The 16,357-nt window shown below is 36.5% G+C and overlaps 1 protein-coding gene across 9 annotated transcripts in view; it reads left to right on the top strand.

Annotated features, from left to right (window-relative positions):
• Positions 1-712: 712 nt before the first annotated feature.
• Positions 713-16,357, top strand: part of LOC106138078 (zinc finger protein ZFP2) — a 39,445-nt gene continuing 23,800 nt past the window's right edge. For 7 of the 9 annotated variants that reach the window (XM_060952391.1, XM_060952389.1, XM_060952390.1 and 4 more), the window contains exons 1-6: positions 713-1,077; positions 1,842-1,973; positions 2,822-2,960; positions 7,195-7,317; positions 8,396-8,582; positions 9,219-9,385. In XM_060952391.1, coding sequence (XP_060808374.1) covers positions 967-1,077; positions 1,842-1,973; positions 2,822-2,960; positions 7,195-7,317; positions 8,396-8,582; positions 9,219-9,385 — 859 coding nt within the window. In that variant the 5' untranslated portion in view covers positions 713-966. Of the gene's footprint in view, positions 1,078-1,841; positions 1,974-2,821; positions 2,961-7,194; positions 7,318-8,395; positions 8,583-9,218; positions 9,386-14,835; positions 16,121-16,357 lie in introns of those variants that run through there. The other 2 variants (XM_060952383.1, XM_013339108.2) reach the window with 2 other exon arrangements.

A 16,357-nucleotide genomic window follows, 5' to 3' on the forward strand; every position in this document is an offset into this window, starting at 1 on the left:
AAACGCACCAATTAAAATTCATGTCATACACATATCGACCAATGGCAATTGGCGTGGCGGTGTTTCATGATGCGTACCTTCAGAGTTGTGTGTTGTTAGTATAAGGAAATTACCCATACTTATGGAATATAATTATAATGGGATTTGAGATATAGCATCTGGCAAAAAGTAGACTGTAGAATTTGACACATACATCCGGGTTACGCAGTAACAAATTGTTATTGAAAAACTTTTGCGAAGCGTCTTAGAGCAGAACTTTGTTCAACTTTCGTGCCAGGCATTATAACTTAGGACATCCTGATCATGTAATGACATGTAATGTTTTTAAATTTGTGACCCTGATAAACTACCTATTGAACCGATTTTTATGCCCCGCGGACTCGAAAATTTTAGTAAATTTTTGTATCAGACCACCAGTTCGAAAGTTATTGCGTTATAAACATATGTTCACAGTACAAGAAATGCTGAAACATAACCGTTTTGGGTGTCGATGCGTACGATGAGTTTTGCAACACATCGCAAGAAAAACGTACCCTAAATCATCCTGCTGTTCTATACGACCGCACACTGAATAGATGGATGATTTCATTAGATATTCTAATTGGTATGCAGTGTAAAATAAGAACTGGAGAGCAGTGTAAAATTATTAAAACAGTTCTTATTGGAAAATATTGGAATAGAAATTGTATAATAGCAACACTGTTATGCGATGGCGGACTGAATGCGGCGTTCTGTCGCCGATTCGGTTTATAAAATAGCCGATTTTAGTAAATAATTCGTCGTTTTTATTAATGCTTATGACACATCATGTAAATACAATATCCATTATGTTATTTATCACAAAATTTTCAACAGTTTAAGCGTGGGTTTTATTGTACAGTGTTTCGCGTGTGTCAAGTGAATCTGTAATGGTCTCCGTTAGCTCTTTGTTTTAGTGAATAAATCTAGTGTTTAAAAGTTATTAAAATGGAATATCGGACTGCTATATGTAGGCTTTGCCTAGTTACAGACGAACATATGTTTGCTATTGGTGGAACTCCACTACAAATTGTGTATGAGAAGCTTACGAATATTCAGGTATGTAACGGGTTTTTAATGATACAATCAATACCCTGGGTCAATCATTCAATCATAAAAAGGAAAGGTTTAGCATTTGTTATTGATATAAGTAGTAACTGTCTCAATATTTTTTTATTGTACTGTAAATAAATAATCATTTTATGTCTAATTAACAACTCTCGCATCGTTTAAAAACCCAGCCTACCACATCTTTTTCTCACCACTTTTACCATTTTCTTATTAAAATAAAAAAAAATTATGACTCATTCATGAGAGAGTAAATAATCTCTATATAATCTGCTGCAAATATATATATGTGTGTTTATATTAAGTATAATTTTATACCATATATATTGTATAGTATGTGCATTATACATATATTATTTATTATCACCCACAAAAAGGTTCTCTGCTTAACCCAATGGTAGACCGTTAGATAATGCTATTATGCATTAAGTCCGCCTTAAGAGGTAGACAGGGCCAACAGTCTTGAAAAGACTGAATGGCAATTCAGCTATTCTATTCTTAATGATAGAGAATCAAATAGTGACAGGTTCGCTCCCATCGCCTAAAAAAGAACCCCAAGTTTGTAAGCCTATCCCTTAGTCGCCTTTTACGACATCCATGGGAAAGAGATGGAGTGGTACTATCCTTTTTTGTATTAGTGCCGGGAACCACACAACACTATTGTATTTACAAATTGTAATAGTTACAATAAAGAATCAATAAATTAATATTATTTATTATGAAGGGTATTGTATCTATCAATCTATCTTTTTCAGTTCCTTGATGAAGCCAAGCCGGTGGTGGCGTGTCAGATATGTCACGCGCAACTCAAGAAGTCGTGGAAGTTGATGGTCACGTCTCTAAAAGCAGACAATGTATTCACAGATTACTTGAAGAACAATACAATGGTAATTTTATACGTATTTACATCAAGTCTATATGACTTGCAGGGTAGACAGAGCCAACAGTCTGGAAAAGACTATGATAGGCCACATTCAGCTGTTCAGCTTATATGTATATAGAATTGAGATTAAAATAGTGACATACATAAATGCATATAGTCGCGTCAGAAATTAAACTAACTAAATTTGGTAGGATTATACCTTTAACAATTAATGTTTACTGACGGCTAACAAAAGATCTCTTCCTCATACAAAAAAATAATAAACTTAAAGTGTATCATTATAAAACACTAGCTGTGCCCGTGACTTTGTCCGCGTGGAATAGTTATTTTGGGCATCATTGAAGCCCTCAAGCATGAATCATTTTCCCTGTTTTTTCACATTTTCCATTATTTCTTTGCTCCTCATAGTTGCAGCGTGATGTTTAATAGCCTAAAGCCTTCCTCGATAAATGGTCTATTCAACGTAAAAATAATTTTTCAATTCGAACCAGTAGTTCCTGAGATTAGCGCGTTCAAACAAACAAACCACAAAAACACTTTAGCTTTATAATATTAGTATACTTACATACATACATATAATCACGTCTATATCCCTTGCGGGGTAGACAGAGCCTACAGTCTTGTAAAGACTGATAGGCCATGTTCAGCTATTTGGCTTTAAGATAGGATTGAGATTCAAATAGTGACAGGTTGCTAGCCCATCGCCTAAAAGAAGAATCCCAAGTTTATAAGCCTACCCCTTAGTCGGCTTTTACGACATCCATGGGAAAGAGACGGAGTGGTCTTTTTTGTATTGGTGCCGGAAATCACACGACACTTAGATGTACTTAGATTTGAATATACTTTTTACAGATCGACGTGAAATCCTTCTCGCTGCTCGACCGGCGGGCGTACAACCTCGGCTACCCAATGGTGACAACGTTGGTGGAGATCACAGACCGCCCCCCCGAGGAGTTCAAGCTGGAGGTGAAGAAGGAGTCGGAGCTTACATGTATGTTACATACATATACAATGCAATACAATACAAATTATTTTAATTGCATATATATATATATACATATGGTCACGTCTATGTCCCTTGTGGGGTAGATAGAGCCAACAGTCTTGAAAAGTCCACGCTCAGCTATTTGGCTTAAAGATAGAATTGAGATTCAAATAGTGCCAGGTCAGTCTTTTCAGGACTGTTGGCTCTGTCTACCCCGCAAGGGATATAGACGTGACTATATGTATGTATGTTTAAATAAATATAGATGTAAAGCCTAACATCCCAGTGCCGGTAATTTGCTTGATACTTATTCCAACTCTGAACCCTGTAAACCTCATTATAATTATAATACAGTGCTATTTTCAGACGGTATTGGTAGCAATATGGGTAAATATTTCTGTGATACCCTAAATCAGTCTTTTATAAATTACTGCATGCCAAATGCATCTTTTACCCAAATTATTAAGAGAATTAATAATGTAAATTTAAATAATAAATCCACCATAGTAATATTAATTGGTGATAGTTTTAAAATTGGCAGGAAAGATATAATTAACTGTTTTGAATCTTTGAATAAATTAAAAGTTAACCAAATAATTTTATGTGCTTTTCCATATATGAGTTGCCAGTCTCCAAAACTTAATAAAAACATTCACCTACTCAATAATTTTATGCATTCGTTGACATGTCGTCACAGTGACAAATTTGTGTTTTTTGACACAAACAATTTCATAGGTGATTGTTTTAAGACCAATGATAGAATATTTCTATCCAGATACCATAAGAACAAAATTGCTACATTGGTAGCTAGTAATATTAATGTTTGGACGAGTTTACATTGTAAGCGAAATATTAATTATAAGTTGACTACAGAATTGCCAACTCTGTGTGATGGTAACTCTGTTGAATTGACAGTTAATTTAAACTGCACACTCAGACAACGGGAAACCCTCGAGGGTTAAGAATTATCCATCAAAATATACAAGGTCTTCCCGGCAAAGAATTAGAAGTACAACTAGTTTTAGAAGAATTAAATGTGGACATTTTATGTTTGACTGAGCATTGGCTCATGGAGGGGGAGATGATGTTCAGCCTAAACAATTATAATATTGTGAGCTGCTTAAACAGAAAGTCTGCAATTAGAGGTGGGTCTATGATATTTATCAAATGCGGTCTTCGCTGTAAAGAGCGAACAGACATAACCAGACTTTCGGTTGAGCGGTGTGCTGAAGTGACCTGTGCCGAGCTAGATCATCATATAATTGTTTGTGTGTACAGTCCCCCAAACAGTGAATTTAAACAATTTTTAAAAATAATGGATCAAGTGTTACATGTTACCTCAAAATGTAATAAAAAATTAATTATTTGTGGTGATTTTAACATTGACATTTTAGTTAAATCAACCGTTAGTATACAATTTATTAATTTGTTTAAATCTTATAATTTAGAGTATGTTTTTTTCGAACCAACCCGAATAACATCTACATCTGCCAAGTGTCTGGATAATTTTTTTTGCAATAATCTTTATATACGGAAATCAATTATTCACAAATTGCCCTCGGATCACACCGGTCAATATGTTACCTTTGAGAAAGAGTCCTTAAACAATTTAAATAATGATAAAATTATGTGTAGACCTCTTTCTTCCAAAAACATAAGAAAATTTAAAATAAACATTGCAAATCAATTAAATACTTTAACATATTCTGGAAATAATCCTAATGAACATTATAACAATTTATTTGATATGATTTCTGCTGAATACTCAAAAAGGTTCAAGCAGAAACAAGTCAATATTCGTAATAGATTACAGTTCAGTGAATGGGCTACAGTAGGTATTCACAAGAGTAGGAATAAGTTATATGACTTATATGCCCAGAAACAATACAATTTTGACCCCAGTTTTGTAGAATATGTCAAAAATTATTCAAAATTATTTAAAAAAGTTTGCAGGCAAGCTAAGTCTTTGCACATAAGTAGTAAAATAAACAACGCACCAAATAAAATTAAAGAAACATGGAACATTATTAATAAAGAATCTGGCAAAATCAAAGATAGAGACAGTATTAAACAAATATCATCCGGTAACAAAAGTATTTCTAAAACTCAGGACATAGTAAATGCTTTTGATAATTTCTTTGCAAAAATCCCTGTGGAGCTAACTTCTGACGTTGACTCTTGTCCATTGCGCGCTGAAACCCTACTTAATAATAACACAACTCCCATCAAATCTGTCTTTAAATTTAAATATGTTAACTCTGATAATATATTAAAGGCGTTCAAACAACTTAATTTGAAAAAGTCTGAAGACCATTGGGGTATGTCTGTTAGTATCATAAGTCAAATCATAGATATTATTGCATCTGATCTAGCTTTTATATTTAATGAATGTATTGATGAGGGTATTTTTCCAAATTTAATGAAATGTAGCAAATTAATACCTCTATTCAAAAAAGGGGAGAAAACAGTCCTTGGCAATTATAGACCTATTTCTATATTGCCAGTTTTGAGCAAGGTGTTTGAGAAGATGATGCTTAATCAAATGCAACAATATTTTAAAATCAATAACATTTTCCATTCCCAACAATATGGGTTCACTGCCGGGAAGTCCACCACTGATGCGGGAGTAGCACTTGTTACTCAAATCTATGACGCGTGGGAGAGTTCACAGGATTCAGTTGGAGTCTTTTGCGATCTCTCTAAAGCATTTGATTGCGTAGATCATCAGACACTTTTGCGTAAACTTCGTCAATATGGGTTTGACCACAAATCAACTAAACTAATGGCATCCTATTTGACTGATAGGCTTCAAACTGTAGATATTAATGGAGTAAAGTCAAGCGGATCAAGCGTCTCAATGGGTGTTCCTCAGGGCTCAATTTTAGGACCATTCCTCTTCTTGGTATATGTCAATGACCTGCCTTTTATGGTGGAAAAACAGGCGGGTATAGTGCTGTTTGCCGATGACACTTCTTTAATATTTAAATTAGATCGCCATAGCGAAAATGTAAGTTCGGTTAATAATATACTGTCGGCCATATCTATCTGGTTCTCAACCAACAATCTTCTTTTAAATGCTAATAAGACCCAATGCATTAAATTTACCCTTCCAAACGTAAGGCAGGCCAATACTGACATAACACTGGAAGGCCAGAAATTAGAATTTGTTGAAAATACAAAGTTTTTAGGAATTATAATTGATGCAAAGCTACAGTGGGGTGCTCATATTTCTAAACTATCCAATAGACTTAGCTCTGCCGCTTATGCTGTTAGGAGGATCCGACAATTGACAGATGTAGCTACAGCTAGGCTTGTTTATTTTAGCTATTTTCATAGCTTGTTATCTTATGGTTTACTTTTATGGGGTAGCGCGGCTGATATACAAACTATTTTTATAATTCAGAAAAGGGCCGTTCGCGCAATTTACGGCTTAGGACCAAGAGACTCGTTAAGACAACTCTTTAAGAAAATAAACATACCTACAGTAGCGTCCCAGTACATTTTTGATCTTATAATGTATGTTAGGAAAAATACCTCTTTTTTTCAAAAAGTTAGTGCCACAACTGATAGAAATTTACGTAATAAACATAAATTAGTCATGCCGTTTCATAGGCTTAGCAAAGTCAGTAAATCATTTATGGGGAACTGTATACGATTTTATAATAGGTTGCCGGAGTCTGTTCTTGATATGCCCAACCGAAAATTCAAAGAGTATGTAAAGAAAGTACTTTGTGGGAAGGCTTATTATAGGACTGATGATTACCTTAATGATAAAAACATCTGGCTCGAGCTTGGCACAGGAACCTCGTAATTAATTGTAGTTTAATTTGAACTTAAATCAAAATTTCAGTACACTCTGTACATAAATCTTTTTAAAATTGGCAATCCATAATATATATATATATATATATTTTTCTTTTTTCAATATTAAATCTCATAAATATATAAATCTCCCGTGAACAATGTATTCTCCCGTCCACATTCTATTCTAAGTATAATTTAATATTGTGAAGTTGACGTTGTTGATGAAAATGCTGCAGTGCAGTTTGTTACCGCTTCTTCTGCACTGACGCCTTGGAAGCGGCAGTAAACTTAGTTTTTAAGTAATTTATTTGACGTCAACCAAGTTGTTAAACCATACGACAATTATTAAGCGATATAATAATATCCTATAATAATGAATAAAAATTTTGAATTTTGAATTTGAATTTTTTTTTTTGAATTTTGAACATCTTTAAAGCCTTACTTGTTCCAGATTTCCCCGGCCTCAATGAGTCCGTCGTGCTGATTGAGAGCAAAACGGATGTGAACGCACCAAACGTAGAGTTGGACTTTATGAAGGAGGAAGTGGAGTGGTTGTCGGGTAAGCTTTCATCATTGTTACTGTAATGTGCCGCTAATGTCATGTATGTAAAGAAAGGTATTTATAAGGCAGAGTTGACTGCCGCTTATGTCCAGAGAATGAATGACTAACGAAATGTATTTATAAGGCAGAGAGTCCGCCTTTTTTTCTACGTCCGTGATACGATGCTTCACTTCCTTTCACGATTTGCCTGTTTTCACCTCAACCCTGTTTTAAGTTTCCTCCCCTCTATTTTTGTCTGATATTATAATACTCAGCTTTTACCACTGTCCACCTGTCCTTATATTGAACATGTATATATATATAAGGTTATTCACGGATCGTGTATTTTTCAACCTTGACATTGGCAAAATCATCGTTTTGTTGAACTATGGAGCCCTTAATATTAAAAAGTGAATTGAAGAAGTGATGCTTCTCTTTTTTTAATCTATCAAAAAACAACGATGCTTCACTTTTTTTTAACCTACACACCGTCCGCCTTTTTTTCTACGTCCGCAATGTTACTATCAAAGCTTATGATAAAAATTTGACGAAATATTCGTATTGAAATAACTAGTACTACATTCATTCATGTTTTTTAATGTAGACAATGTGCATTCGTCCATGATTTAGATTTAAGAGATCTAAATTTGTATATTGACGTCCGATGAAAATGCTGCAGTGTAGTTTGTTCCCCGCTTCTTCTACACATGCGCTTCGGAAGCGGCAGTAGTTATAATTAGATATAAGTGATGTGACGTTAATAAGTGATACCCTGTATCCTTATTTGAAAATAAATCTATTCTATTATATTCTGGTGCCGTGTGGTTCCCGGCACCAATTGAAAAAAAGAATAGGACCACTCCATCTCTTTCCCATGGATGTCGTAAAAGGCGACTAAGGGATAGGCTTACAAAATTGGGATTCTTTTTTTAGGCGATAGGCTAGCAACCTGTCACTATTTGAATCTCAATTCTATCATAAAGCCAAATAGCTGAACGTGGCCATCTTTTCAAGACTGTTGGCTCTGTCTACCCCGCAAGGGATATAGACGTGACAATATGTATGTATGTATGTATTATATTCTGTATGTTTTCAGAAACGGGCCCGGACGCGGCTAAATTGGACAGTGACTCCGAAGACGATATACCGGTGACTCGTCTGAAGCGTACTACTACGAAGCGGTCGCAGACCAAACGTACCACGTCGAAGAAGTCGAGCACGAAGCGAACCAACAAGCGGACGCCGGCCAAGCGTCAACCTAAAGCGGTCACGTTCATAGAGCCGTAATGTTATTTATATTATATCTGTCTTTTACATGTATCTCAATTTTTTCAGAGGAGTTCGTGCTTTTTTTTTTTTGACAGCCTCTTTGGCGCAGCGGTAGTACGCTTGTCTGTGACATCGGAGTTACTGGGTTCGAATCCCGGCCAGGGCATGATGAGAAAAGCACTTTTTCTGATTGGCCTGGGTCTTGGATGTTTGTCTATATAAGTATTTATTATAAAATATAGTATCGTTCAGTTAGTTTCTCGTAACACAAGTCTCGAACTTACTTCGAGGCTAACTCGAATCAGTGTAATTTGTCCCGTATATATATTATTATTATATTACTCGATCCGCGCCGAGCAAGTAAATGCGACTTTATATGTAATTTGATCAGCGCTACCTAGTCGTAAGGCGATGGTTTGAATCTCATTTCTATAATGAAGCCTAACAGTTGAACGTGGTCTATCAGACTTTCTATACAAATTCGTGATTACTTGATCGAGTAAAACTCGCACTAACCCCTCAGTAAGCCAAACAGCTGAATGGAGCCTATCAGTATTTTCAAGACTTGGCTCTGTCTACTCCGCAAGAAATATATATTTGATCATATGTATGTATGTATGCGAGCTAACTAACATCAGTCCAACTTCCAGGCCCAAAGAGGACGAAGACATGAAAGAAACTGAAAACAAAGAGGAACCCGATGACATCAGTCATCATCAAGAGGACAACGATGATGACTCCGACTATGAACCACCACCAGTGAAGGAGGACAGCGATGAGGAGCCCGAGAAGCCTGCGGAGACCAAGCAGAGGAAACGTGAGTGATTCTTTTTTTTTTTTTTTTTTCATCGCTGTGACCGGCCAGGAAAATGAGAAATTTGTTTGTTTGTAAACTCTTTATTGCACATAAAAATAAATATGACAAATTACAAAACAGTTATTGGATTTAGAAGAATATGTACAATGGCGGACTTATCCCCAATGGGATTTCTTCCAGTCAAAATTTATTATTTATTTATATATATTTTTCTTTTTGATTTATCGGAATGGTTAATAAAGTTGGGATTTTTCTTGGTAGGAGATGGGCTAGCAACCTATCACTGTTTGAATGTCCTTTCTATAATTAAGCCTAACTGCTGAACGTGGTCTATATCAGCCTTTTAAGACTGCTGGCTCTTGCAACCCTACAAGGGATATAGACGTGGTTATTTTGTATGAGTCGTTTTATGTTACAAAAGATGACCAATCGTGTTTTTCAAAAGACAATAAAAAGTCAAAGATACGATGAATCCTCACAATGAATTTAATTCTGATCGCTTTAGTAATTGTTGAGATAAATATAGGTAGATTCTTGTAACTAAACGCTCTACTAAAGTCGATCTTTGACCACGCATCATTGTAACATGATTCGTTACGTCCGAAATAAAATAAAGGCACGTTACTTGCGCGTTTAATACATGTATTATTTTGAAATAGTAGTGTGGTTCCTAGCACCAATACAAAAAAGAATAGGACCACTACATACATCTCTCTCCCATGGATGTCGTAAAAGGCGACTAAGGGATAGGCTAACAAACTTGGGATTCTTTTTTTAGGCGATCGGCTAGCAACCTGTCACTATTTGAATCTCAATTCTATCATTAAGCCAAATAGCTGAGCATGGCCTGGCCATTCAGTCTTTTCAAGACTGTTGGCTCTGTCTACCCCGCAAGGGATATAGACGTGACCATATGTATGTATGTAATACAACGTGAAAGAAAATCAATTCTAGTATCTAAAATGTTTAAGGCGACATTATTTAAAGTAATTTTTCATTTTCCTGTAAGGTTTCAAGCTGTGAAATTTATATCAAATTTTAATATGTATTTCAGCATTAAATCGCCGTGTGTATTACCCGTTATTTCGTTCATTTTTTAACCCTTTGAATGACATTTAAATTTAGAATATCACAGATTATAATAATCTTGTTTCGAATTGAGTCATTGTGTCGTTAGCAATTAGGATTCAAATTCAATTGAATTCCTCGGTCTGATAAAATTTATAAGCCTCAATTTTTGTTATGTTATGTTACGACTATTATATGTTATATCGATATGTACCTGCGCAGAAGTCGTATTTTTGTATGGTGCTAAAATATTCGAGCGGTCCGGCCAATCAGAGCGCGCCATTTGAAACCCGCGAAATGAATTGTCCGCTATTTTACTACCGTTATGAGACATTTTGTTTTTGGATTTTAATTTTAACGTACTTGTAATAAGGTAGTTATTTTATTGTGTTCTCATTCGGTTCGTTTCGGCGCGGGCGGTAGGTTGCGCTATTCTGCGCCGTCGAATAAAGCCGAGGTGACTTGTAAAAGTGATAACAATGTAAGAGTTTATTTAGAATAAAAAAATAGTCCTATATGTATTCGAATATTTACAACAGTTTCATTCAAAGGGTTAAAAATAATTTTCTCATTTCAGAATATGACAAGGCGCGTTCCCACTTGTAAATAAATTATTTTGTTTTTTTTTATTTTTATTATATAATTAAATGTATACGAAAAAACGTGCCGTGTGGGTCCCGGCACAAATATAAAATAAAATAGGATCACTCAATCTCTTTCCCATGGATGTCGTAAAAGGCGACTAAGTTATAGGCTTATCAACTTGGGTTTCTTCATTTAGGCGATGGGCTAGCAACCTGCACTATTTGAATTTCAATTCTATCATTAAGCCAACCAGCTGAACGTGGCCTTTCAGTTTTTCAAGACTGTTGGATTTGTCTACCCCGCAAGGAATATAGACGTGATTATATGAATGAATGAATACGGAACAAATTGCAAAGATTGAGCTGGCAACAAATTAAGTCGAAATTTGTTAAATATTATAATAGATCCTACTAATATTATAAATGCGAAAGTTTGTGAGTATGTCAGTACGGATGTTTGTTACTCTGTCACGCAAAAACTACTGAGTTGATTACGATGAAATTTTGGTATGTAAATGATGTAGCTGAAGACCCAGAATAACATATAGGCTACTTTTTATCCCGGAGTTCCCGCGGGATTGATAGGGTTTCCATGCGGACGAAGTTGCGGGCGGCCGCTAGTATTTAAATAAATAAACATCAGAATAAGATATATCTGTTATCGTATGATCGGTTTAAAATTGACTGATAGAATAAAGAACAGTGTGAATAAAGGCAATCGTTCCGGCAATGGGTATGAAGAGAGTTATGAATGTGGATGAAGTGACAGAAGTATGCAGGGATCATGGCAAGGGGAAGGATGTAGTCTCTGCTTAACCCTCCGGGAAAGAAGCTTGATTTGTCTGTGTATGTAAGACTAATAAAATAAGTTTTATTTGCTTAAGTACAGCCCCGACATAGTTTTATTTTTGAGCAGAGTCTGATGTGGAATTTGTCTTTGATTCTTGACTATATCAGTGGGAACGCGCCTACAAACGCCTGACTTTGCAGTACTCTTTGACTCTGGCAGCCGTGGGCATCCATAGATAACGAATAAAATTCTAGAAAAAACGACGTACCATCAACATGGTTGACGAAACGTTTTTAAACTATGAATGTCCGCGGTGTTCCAAGTTCTATTATTTAATTTATACTTCTTAATTCGAATGTTGGAAATGCAAAAGTTTTAAAGCGAATAGGATCGGAGTAAACCTGGATAGTAATTATTATTATTTTTTTATTCGCGTTTAAATTGAGAATTGCAACAAAGACTTTTGCATCGCCAATCGTTATTTGTGTATTTAAGAGGACTTTAACGCAAAGTCACGCGGTAAAGCCATATGATTTTGTGACGGTGTTCTTTTTTTAAAAAATGTGATTCGACGCGCTTTAATGCCTAGTTGACACTATGCGAGTCCTCAGGCTGTTTCGGAACGAATTCGTCTTAACGATCCGTGTGGGGGGTCTTAAATTCGCGTGGGGACAGTGATAGACAAAATATTAGTTTATGGCGCCAAGTGTTGCCATATATGTATCATGGAAGCGGGAATAATTTGTCAACGTTTCTCTTTGTAAACTTTTTTTAACAGCAACTTTTTCAGTATTTTTTTTTTAACTTTACTGAGATATTACTATCTCGAAAGATTTTACGAATACGTTTTTTTGGTGTTCAATGGAGTTTTATATTTAAGAAATATTTTGAAATATTATAAAAACGACCAGTTCACTTCTGGTATGAAAGTTTAAAAGAACTTTTTTTTTATTTTATATCTTATACATCTGAAAACTTGCGGAATTATAAAAAAATATGTTAGATTATAATAAAGTGTGCAAAAATCTTCGACGCAGCAGCAGCGGTGACTTCGAGATAAATAAAAGTAAGCACAATATTGTGTTACTCATGTTATAATTTTGTTTATAAAACGTTTCATAGTCTAACGGTGAGGGAAAACCATCGTGAGGAAACCTGCACATTCAGGCAACTGGATGTGTAACTACGATCGATCCATTACGGGTTAGGTTCACCTGTAAAGGTTGCGGAGGTCAGATGGTAGTCGCTTCGTGTGAAAACCTGACTCATGCAATCCAGGATCCATGGTCAAAGGCATACCCGGGGCTCCTCTCCAGAGTGGTGAGGATGCAACCGGGACTAAAGCCAGGAGGTCTTAACTCTATACCACATAGTATCAATTATGGGAGTCAATTCACGAACGTTGATTAGACATACGACTTAAATATATTCGGGGCAAATTACCCAGATCGAACTTTAAGAGCGTCCGTGGTCGAGTGCTTAAGGTAAGCTTTAAGTCATTGTCATGCGGTTGGGGGCACAGGTTCAAATCCTACGTCGGCCATGTTCCAATGACTTCTCTGGGTTAAGTGCATTATTTGGAATGCTAATAGATGCTTTTACGGTGAGGGAAAACATAGTGAGTAAACTTGCACACTCAGGCAACTGAATGTGTAACCATATAATTCAATGTGAGATAGGTTCCCCTGCAAAGGTTGCGGAGGTCAGATGGGAGTTGCTTCGTGTAAATACCTGACCCTCACCCAATCCAGGATCTTGGTCGAAAGGGGGTACCCCGGGCTCCTCTCCAGAGTGGTGAGGATGTAACCCGGAGTCTTAGTAAATTCGAGACTTGTGTTACGTTACGAGATACTAACTCAACGATAATACATATTTTATAATAAATACTTGTATAGATAAACATCTAAGATAGAGGCGAATCAGAAAGATGACTTCTCATCATACTCTAGATTCGGATGACCGGGATTTGAATCTGAGATGTTAAGTGTCACAGTCAAGCGCACTACTGCTGCGCCATAGAGGCTCACAGGCCGTCCACTCGTCATTCCTCCCTCTCTCTCTCTTCCATTGTGATTAGTTACAAAGATAGAGAGGGAAGGAAGATAACACATATGCCTAGTCCAGTCCCAGCGTTTTTTTCGCGCGATAACACTGGCGTCGCGCGTGTCTCGCTACAGGAGCTGGTTCATGAAGCTATAATACTCAAATTAGAATCTTTACATTTTTTCTTTAATTAATGTGCCTTTGGCGTCTATCTATTTTATAGTAAACAAGATGAGGTTTTTAAGGTGATATACGCAAGCATTGAACATTGTTTAAAGTTCATTCTTTTTCCTTGAATGTATTTATGGTGTCACTACAAAAACAGGTCGAATGCAGCGCAGTTATTTTATTAGTTTTATTAAATTATGCCGTGTGGTTACCGGCACTAAAGTAAATGACCACTCCTTATCTTCTTCCTTGGAACTTCCTATCACATTCTATGGTTGTCGTTAAAGGCGATAAACGGATAGGCTAATAAACTTGGGATTCTTGTCGCAGGCGATAAACTACAACCTGTCACTATTTGAATATCAATTCCATCATTAAACCGTACTGCAGCTAAACGTGGCCTTCCAGTCTTTTCAAGACTGTTGGCTTTGTCTACCCCGCTTGGGATAAAGACGTGGCTAATTAACATACAAGTTTGCAGTGATTACTAGTGGATTGAGCCCGGGACTTTGTTCCCGTAAGAATTTACAGAAATTAAATTATTACGCTTGAAGGTCTTGTGCTTGCGCAGCTGTGCCACATTTATGGCAAATAAATGAACTTGGACTTTGGCAAATTTCTTCAAAATCTACGAGTAATTTCTCAATTTATAAAAAATAAATATATATGTATATTTTTTTAAGTGTACGGTGCGTGTGTTTGCGATAAGGTCCTCAAGGGAAGAACAACTGTAACACTTGTTTTTTTGTTTTTGCGTCACGGCCACAAAATTATTATGTTTGAATTTTTCCATTCAGATGTGTCCCCAACGAGGGTCGCGTTCACTGAACCACTAGAAGAAACGGCGACAGGCGTCAAAAGAATTAAATCACTGCAATGTGTCAAATCAGATGACGGTGTCGTTCAATACGCGTGTCAGTTTTGTCAGAGAACATTCGCGAAAAAAAAACAAATGCAAAAACATTTGAGGGAGCACAAGCCTTTCGAGTGTTCGGATTGTCACAAGAGATTCGACAGGAAAACAAATCTCCAACAGCACGTTAGGATCCATACGGGTGAGAAACCTTACGTGTGCAATGTGTGTGGTGATAGGTTCACACAAAGGAGTAGTTTATCGAAGCATTTGCTCAAACACTCCAACGATACGCCGTACGAATGTGATGTGTGCCATCATAAGTTCAACAGAAAGTGGAATTTGACGAAACATCTCACAAGGCACACCGGCGAGAAACCTTACCAATGTGACGTGTGTCAGCGAAGGTTCAGAGAGAAACATCCATTCGTGATTCACATGAGAACCCACACTGGTGATAAGCCTCTCCTTTGCAATTACTGCGGCAAAAGGTTCGGCACAAACAAAGATTTGTACACGCATTTGTTGAAACATTCCGGCGATGTCGGCGACAGGGCGTTCGAGTGTAGTATTTGTCATCGTAAATATTCGACAAAACAGATTTTGGCGACGCACATGAGGACGCACACAGGCGAGAAACCTCACCAATGTGCCATATGCCACCGCGGCTTTTCGACGAAACAAACACTGGAGACGCATCTGAAAATACACACTGGCGAGAAACCGTACGAATGCAATATATGCGGTTACAGGTGCAACAAGAAGGGTAATCTGACGAAACACCAAACCTTACATTCCGGGGTGAAGCCGTACGAGTGTAATGTTTGCCACCATCGTTTCTCGGCGAAATGGAATTTGACGAAACATATGACGCGGCACACTGGCGAGAAACCGTATGAGTGTGATGTCTGTCACCGCAGGTTTAGAGAGAAACACCCGTTCACGTTGCATTTGAGAACTCACACTGGTGAGAAACCGTTTCAATGTAACTTTTGCTACTTGCGGTTTAGCGCCAACAGTCAACTGAGAAGGCACTTATTGAAACACACGGATGAATGTGACGTTTGTCAGCGGCGTTTTGTTTCAAAGCAAACCTTAGAAATACATTTAAAGACGCACGCTCTCGGCAATGAATAAAATTATTGACATTTAAGAAGATTTATGAGAACAAAAATATATTAAAAAAAAATGATGTAATACGGAATATTTATTTATATGTAAACTGTAGTGGGGTGATTTTGAATTGTGAATTTATTGATTAAACATTACTTAAAAATTTGTTGTTTAATGATTTCCTTCACTTAAAAAAAAACAACTCGGTTGTAACGATTAGTTTTTGCCCGCGTAAAAAATTTCCTTTTTTATTATGCACTATAGTATAGTAGTATAGTAAATGTGTGCAAAATTTTATGAAATTTATTAGGTGATTTAACTCTGTAGAGGTGACAAATAAAGCAACTTTTGCA

Source organism: Amyelois transitella, chromosome 28 (assembly GCF_032362555.1).
Source record: "Amyelois transitella isolate CPQ chromosome 28, ilAmyTran1.1, whole genome shotgun sequence".
NCBI classification, from domain to species: Eukaryota; Metazoa; Arthropoda; class Insecta; order Lepidoptera; family Pyralidae; genus Amyelois; species Amyelois transitella.